The 7,713-nt window shown below is 44.0% G+C and overlaps 1 protein-coding gene across 5 annotated transcripts in view; it reads left to right on the top strand.

Moving 5' to 3' along the window:
- Positions 1 to 4,916: 4,916 nt before the first annotated feature.
- rptor (regulatory associated protein of MTOR, complex 1) overlaps positions 4,917 to 7,713 on the top strand; it is a 154,183-nt gene continuing 151,386 nt past the window's right edge. For 4 of the 5 annotated variants that reach the window (XM_047333633.1, XM_047333631.1, XM_047333632.1 and 1 more), the window contains exons 1-2: positions 4,917 to 5,358; positions 6,871 to 7,045. In XM_047333633.1, the coding sequence (XP_047189589.1) occupies positions 6,878 to 7,045 (168 nt within the window). In that variant the 5' untranslated portion in view covers positions 4,917 to 5,358; positions 6,871 to 6,877. Of the gene's footprint in view, positions 5,359 to 5,379; positions 5,780 to 6,870; positions 7,046 to 7,713 lie in introns of those variants that run through there. The other variant, XM_047333630.1, reaches the window with a different exon arrangement.

Here is a 7,713-nt window from a genome sequence, read left to right as displayed (position 1 = left end):
TCTTTGACATCAGGACAGCAGAAACCCTCTGTCGCAGACTGAAAACTCAACTGTTAAGACAGCAAGCACCTTAGTCCTTGAATCATGACAACAACAACAACAACAACAATGAATCTAAAATGCAGCACTTGAAGCTGTTTTTGCCTGTTTGATAAACGGTTATGTACTCTCATGATTCTTGCACTTGTTGGGTAACATCTTCCTTGTTAAATGCACTTATTGTAAGGCACAACTGGTAAATGTTGCTGAAAGAACTTGTTAGAAGGTCTGTTTTACAGATGAAAGGTAGAGTCGAGAGGTGCAGAGACTGCAGCAGCTGAACTTTAACTCACCAGATGACTCCTGAGTTGACTTGTTGGAGCTGCAGCAGGATGACTGCAGCAGAGTGGACATGAAATATCCCTGTGGCCATGTTCTGTCTCCACGTGCAACCATCCCAACATGAGCCACACTTGAACACAAACTGAGGATCTTTTGTGAAGAGAGATACATGTTCACACTTTTACTCTGCGGTTTATTTCTAGCCAACACCAGCGACCATTTTTCCACCTCACTCCAACCAAAAACATGAATATCTTTCAGCACTGAGGCTTTTCAAATACAGCATTTTGCCTCTGAGTTTTGACAAAACCTGAAGCCATTATGTCATGAAAGTCATTTGTGGAGTGATATTAGTTTAATATATGTTTGACCCAAGTGAACCCTGTAAAAACTGTGTTAAATTGTGTAAAGCGTTATGCTTTATGAATGGAAACAAGCACAGATATTTCTGTAGGGCTGGGACATAATAATAAAATATTAAATTTTGGGCTCATGGAACTGATGACATCTTCTTGTGCTGTGGGTAAATATTGATGGACTCTATCAAACTCAAACCTGCCGTTTTTGTACAACAGCTGCAGCCTAGAGTCTCCCCACAGCATCTGGCGGCCACTAAAATAATATTCTGTCCATCTAAACATCGATATCATTTCAGGCACACGCTGCAACAATCAGCGTCTTACAAATATTCATTTGGGGACTTGATGGCTTTGCAATTCCTATCTTCAGTCAACCTTGCGCGTGAGTTATGAAGGTTGATGCTTTCACTGGGGCTGCCTCCTCTGGAGCTGTAAATACCAATCATCAATATGCAATGGAGCATTAGCATAAGCAGTGTTTTTTTATGGATATACTGTAAATTTGGCTTAAACACAACTTCGGGGGCATGATTAACGTGCACAGAGAATCTGGCATTTAATTGTGGCCAAGAAATCTCAGAATAACCTTTTATCTTCCTGGAAACTTTCTGTAGTCAAAATGTCACTATGTTTTGGGGGCGGGGTTTTGGGGGGGGGGGGGTGCTTATAGAATATACCAATAAAAATATTCAAAAATGAGTAGAACTTGATTTAATACAGCAGTGAGACAAAATAGCTTGCTGAGGGACAAGGGCCTTGCAAAATATGACTCTCTATGAGCCATAGGAGCACCAGAGAAGAGGATAAATGCTCCATTGCGGCTCTTATATCTCTAGTTTCCCTCACTGGTGTGTTGGTGCTGGTGAAGGAGCACATGATAGCGCAGCTTCCTCTCGTGAAACACTAGCTCCCTTGAATCCATCCATCCATCAGTGTCTTCTCTCTCTCGCTCTTTCCTCACACCTCGGTGCAATCAATTCTTGGGAACAGGGTTTTTAGCATTTGCCTCCCCCTGACATACTTGGCTCCAGGTTCCAAGATGCAGCCCAGTTGATCATGTCACCCTGTTCCCTGCATGACAGAGGGGCCGATCGGGTGGAAATAAAAAAATGAAGCCTAATCTTCTCTTTCCTCTCCCCTCTGTTAGCCATCAGCTATTCCATGTATCCGGCTCCTACCACACCTTGGAAATTGGATTGGTCTCCCCCCATGCAGCGAACACACCAGCGAATGCAGTGCGAGGAATATTTTTCATGTTTCATCCGTCTGGTGCAGCATCATTTTCACGGTTTTCCGATGAGCTGACAGCCCAAAGAAAACTGTTATTCATCTCAGCACAGCATTGTCCTTTGAGCCCAAAGCAGACTGTGATGGGCTTGATTAAAGTCATCAAGGCCTTAAATCGAATGTCTTTGTTGACCAAGAACAAACTAGCAAACATGTTTATTGTAGTCTTCCAATTAAAAGGCTTCTCAGTAATGTCACGGGTGCCTGTCTGAGCAGGTACACGCAGACTGGTGTTGGATCAGAGACAGACGAGGCAGCTTTTTTCTCTCTGTGACGCCTCTTTCAAAAACAAACCTTCAGCTCCTGCTGTTTGAGAAATTAGTGTGAAGCCTGACAGCAAAGGATGTTGGGGACAAGTCACGTGTAACTAGACTCTGTTCACTTGGCTCATGCAGGTGCTGAGAGAAGCAAGGCTGTGCACAGCAAACATCACCATATCGGGAGATCAAGAACAAACACAACAAGAGTAATTGTATCACGCAAATCATCCAGTTTTGTTTTAAAGATAGTGGCTATAATCAATTATTTTATTTTAAAACAAAATCAAATGACAATGTCAAAAGAATGTGGTAATGTACAGTGACGATCATGCAGAGAATCATCACCTGAATCTGCAGAAGCTTCATGGAGCTTTACAGAGACCCATCGCTACGGCGGAAGGGAGTGAAGGTTAGATTTCAGTAGGCCACAAGCACAACCTCAAGTGACCGATGAAGATGCTCTATGCTGTAAGTGCTGGACATGTAAACACAACCCGAAACCCACAACTACATTTCAAAAGCAAATTCATTATGAAGTTCACTTAATTGCAACAGAGTATACTCCCTAATGCAATGAAGGTATGTAAGGGATGAAAAACTTGAATCTTGGGTGTGACAGCCACCCTCCACCTCCTGCATGGTGACTCTGCTGATAAAAATGTAGCGCTTATTCATTAATTTAAAAAATAGAAACTACATTGCCTCTCAATGTAATCCAACCAGCGATTACATTTCCTCCAAAACACATTCACTGTTCCATTGGTGGCAGGTTTTACCAGTGTGCCTGTTCAAAATGGGCCCGTCGGAAGGGACTGCTCAGCTTGTGCTGGTTGAATCTCGGGTCTCAGCATTCAAAAGGACCTGTTACAGAAACATTACATACCAAATGTATGGTTACACACCATACCCACCCAACCCAAGTTATAGTGCAAGAACAGGTGTCTGGTGTGTGTGGAGTGGGAATGAAAGGGACAACAACATAAGTGTACCATCATGTAGTATTTTATCATTTCTTTTCTTCACTTCACTTTTCCGTAATTGTCTTATTTTACTATTATGAATTTTAAAACTCCTGGATAAAACTCCCGCTTCCTCATTGCACATGCATGAGACTTATGATAGTGTTCCGACAGTTCCTGCATTTATTGTTATATATACATGTAATTATTATTAATTACTTTTTTAATTAATTATTTTTGCTTGTAAAATTACATGTACCCATGTGTTTGGCAGATGCTAAAGAAACCTACAGGTGAGGGACAACTCTTAATATTCAATACAGTATCAATCATAGAATGTAAAAATTCCTGGAGCCAACATTAGCCCGCTGTAAGAACCTCTCCTTTTATGACTTAAATACAGCTCAGGCTCGATTTAACACACGGCCACATACAGTGTTGCATTTTTGAGCAGCTGCTCCCCTGCTATTTCTGATGGATGCAGCTATCAGATGAACTGGCTCGTGATACGACACATCACACAGCGGGGAGACGTTGTGCACATCTACACTGGGTATTAACTGACGATTCGGTAAAAAAAGTGCCGTTTCTTTTTGAATGAACAAATACAAACATTTGGTTAAATTGCATGATATTTCATTTCCCTGGTAAATGCAATCAGCAGACATTACAGATGCAATTTATTATTTTAAGATGGGCTTTTTTGGCTATGAGAGCATTGAGGAAAAACTCACTAATTGTTTTTTCTATGGAAAAACTCACTAATTGTTTTTTCTATGGTTTTTTCTATGGTTTTAACTTAAAGTTAAAAATAATGCTTTCTTTTCTCACAGTAAGTACAGTTGAACTACAGTGTCCTCAGTGTTTTTCATTGTTTCTGTGGTGGGAGCATTTGAAATCACAGCAAATATACATGTGATACATGATGATTCAGTGAAGCTTGTAACATTAGTTTTGTGACAGAGAAGTCTTGATTCAACAATATGTTACTTGTTGAGCCTGTAGTTTGTCCAGCAGGCAGATCGAATAACAGACATTACCCTGCAATATCATGTATTAATACAGTACCACCACAGATGGCCTCAGACACGACTGTGATGTTGAATCCACATCGTCAATGTGTCAACAAAAGTCACAAAACAGCGCTGCATATAGGACTAAGTGGTGTTCATGGGTTCACAGGCCTCCTGTGACATATGTCAATGATACAAGTAAAGAATAAAAATCACTATTACGACATTCACAATATAACATCAAATGGCAATATAAGGTTGAAAAGGAAACGTGACTGAGATAAATAAAATGTACACTGTTTTAATTCTATAGGTTTAAATTAAGTGATTTAGTGAAGTAAAAAATCATGGCTTAACTGCTGATTGTGATTATGAACCCGCTCCACATTTATGCTTGATTTTCTCTCGAAAAAACACAATTAATTGTGTGGATTCTAATGTTTTTTTAATGGTGAAATGAGAAAACTATAAACGTGTCTTTTATTGATTTGGATTGAAAAAATATAAATATAAAAAAACACTAATTAAGATAATTACATTCACAATGAAATGTTCCCATAACCGAAAACAATCAATCAATCAAACAACTGTTAAAGAAATGACACCCATACTAGTGGAGGGTATTTTTCTTTAGCTGTCCAGGTCGTGTGTGTTTACATTTCGGTGTCTGACAGGACCGGCGGCGGTGACGCTTCATGACCGCCTCGCCGCACCACCGGTGCATTGTGGGTCCAACTCAAGATGGCTGCGCCCTTGCAGAAGTGCTGAAGAAGTGCCTCTCCGGAGAAGCTGTCGGGATTTCCGCGAACGCCGCCTCACCAAATCGGCTCCGAGGGCCGCTGGTCTGTCGCAGGACACCACGCGGGCCCCGTCATCGATAAGTGCGGCCGGTGCCTCGTGTGGCTGTGGCAGACTGTCCGCGTGAAGATGGGCCTCGTCTGCAGCCCCTTCCCATAGCGAAGAGCCGTGGGGAGAGGAGCCGCAGATTCCCGTGCAAACACGCGCCCGTCCAGCTCGGATTTGACGGGTTCGACCTGCTGTACAGGCTGTGGACGCTGCCCTACCATTTTCTCACCAGGATTGTTTGTGCGACCGTGTCCGTCATCGTCCGCCGGCGGAGAGGTTCCCCAGCGCGGGCAGAGAACCCCACAGCACCGAGGTCTGCATCTGCACGCGTCGCTGCCACCAACACCACCGGCGCCATTTCTGCACACCTGCCCTGGCTCACTTGTCTCTGTGCTCGGGTTTCTGTTTGGAAGTTTAACCGGGGAGGAGGTGTAAATCGCAGCCGCCTCTCACATTCAGTCTGACAGGCGGTCTTCAGGGGGAGCTGTCAAAATTAGCCGCGCTAGCTCGGCTAACAGTTAGCTGTTAGCTGTTGGCCGGCCGGCGTGTTCGTCAGCTGTCGAGTCGGAGGACACGCTGTGCGGTCAGGGTCGACTCAGGGCCGGCCGTCTTCACGGCACCGCAGGTGAACACAGCTCCTCACCTGTGGCCCGGGCAGCTGCGGTCACGGGGCCCCGGCGTGACGTCATCCAGGTGTTGCTCTCCTGCCGCGTTGAGGGAAAGTCAGGCAGCCGGTCAGCGTCACTCTCTGTTGTTGTTGTTGTGGTTTTTCATGTAAGCAGGAGATTGGTCAGCAGAACATTAAACATGACCCATGACCCTCATCCCATAAACCAAGGGAATATTTGTTTGTTTCTTTGTTTCAGTGTAAAACGCCTGAGAGCCATTCAGGTTTTTCAGGCTCCAGTATCAGGATAGTGTCAGAACCCCGATTGTCATTTTCGACAGCAAAGGCATCCCTGGCTGTTCAAAAGCATTGCACATCCACTCGCAGTCCTCATTTTTCTTTTTTTACTTTCCCTTATAGAGATGCCGAAAAGTTTAGAATTTTTATGTCCAGTCCTATTTTGCCAGTGTTCTGTCTAGTTTATTGTCCTTGGTCCACCAACACATTTCTGGAAATGTCTGACATCGTGGCTGTACAGACGGTTTGTGCAATGCTCTCCTCTTGCCTGAGGGTTTGAACTATCACAGTGTTGTTTACTCTACTTTTATGCATATTCTCATCTATATACAGCCCTCCGCTTCAATGTCCAAAGTAAAAGACTGCAGAGTGATTTTAATTTGGATACAGTGAGTTAAGTGAAACCCGTCTGAGGAGGGAGGGAGAAAGAGAGATAGAGAGGCGAAGTAGAGAAAAAGAGAGCGATGGGAGAGTAAGGAAGTTTTAACTAGCTAACATTAGGTTAGATTGTTTTATATGAGCTAGTGACATTCACCCGACCTCTGGTATACTACATGTGTACATCAGCAAGGTGCTCAGACAAACAGGCACACAGTCATTATTCATGATATTATTCCCAATTTTGAAATGTAATGTTGAGTGTTTCCAAACTGTAAGTAGCCGGTGGACTTGACCTTTGCACGATGCAAAGTTTGAAATGTAGAATCAACTGTAATATTTCAATTTAAGATTTAGCTTTAACACAAATAGATAAACTCAAGTGACTGATGTGATAGATTCTGCTCTTTTGGGGATACCCAATGACCATTTTCAATCTTGTTGTGAATCTTGTTTTTACAGTGCTGGTTTCCCATGTGGACTTCACAGCAATCAGTGAAATCAATTTGTTTTTCTTTATCTAACGTAAGCCCTCTCCTGCAGGGCCCTGATGAGAATGGACGCGGACTTGCTTCATTCACCGGCCGTGGGCCTCGCTGAGGAGGAGGAGGCCGACATGAATGACTGGAAGCTTCCCCTGGCCTTCATGAAGAAACGGCACTCAGAGAAGATTGAGGGCTCCAAGGCTTTAGCACAGAGCTGGAGGATGAAAGACAGGGTAAGTCCTCAGCTCATGAATGTCAGGAGGTTAAGGATATGCCGAGCTGTGGTTTGAGGTCACAGGGCAGGAGTATTCAATTAAAATTCAGGGAGGTCCAGTTGGAGAATTTTTTTCACTCAATCATGTGTCACGGGGTGGCTTTGAACCTCTGACAACCGACATGGGAGACGGGCGCACTACCAGAGAGCTAAAACTAGCTTTAGCAAGGCGCTTAACGTGTCCGCGAGTGAGGTCTACACACACTGCACAGCACAGAACTCGATTGGCTGCACCACTGTTACTCATGCACATCAAAACAACAAGCGACAGGGGGAGAGAAGCAGAGTTGGCTGCAGTAGTGTCTTAATTAAAAGTTTAATCAAGTTAAAAGAGAAGTCACGCTGCTACGGAAAGTCCGGTGGTTGGTCCCGGAGCGAGGCGGCGCTTTAGCCCTGGAGAAAGTGAAACTTATCCCCTGCTTCCTGACTAGGGCCAGCCACGGATAGTTGTAACACGTTGGACGCCAAGCAGTGTAGTGACAGCTCACGCTCCACCATTAAAATGGAAACGTTAGTCAAAATTTGCTATTCTCAATGATCTATCAGTTGTGGATCCGGGTCCGGACAGGATGGCGTCTGGGTCCCGATCTGGACCGCGGCCCGCCTTTTAGTGACCCCTGTCATAGG

Source organism: Scophthalmus maximus, chromosome 8 (assembly GCF_022379125.1).
Source record: "Scophthalmus maximus strain ysfricsl-2021 chromosome 8, ASM2237912v1, whole genome shotgun sequence".
In the NCBI taxonomy this organism is placed as follows: domain Eukaryota; kingdom Metazoa; phylum Chordata; class Actinopteri; order Pleuronectiformes; family Scophthalmidae; genus Scophthalmus; species Scophthalmus maximus.
Note: the sequence above shows the minus strand (reverse complement) of the source record. Positions and strands in the feature narration are given on the sequence as shown.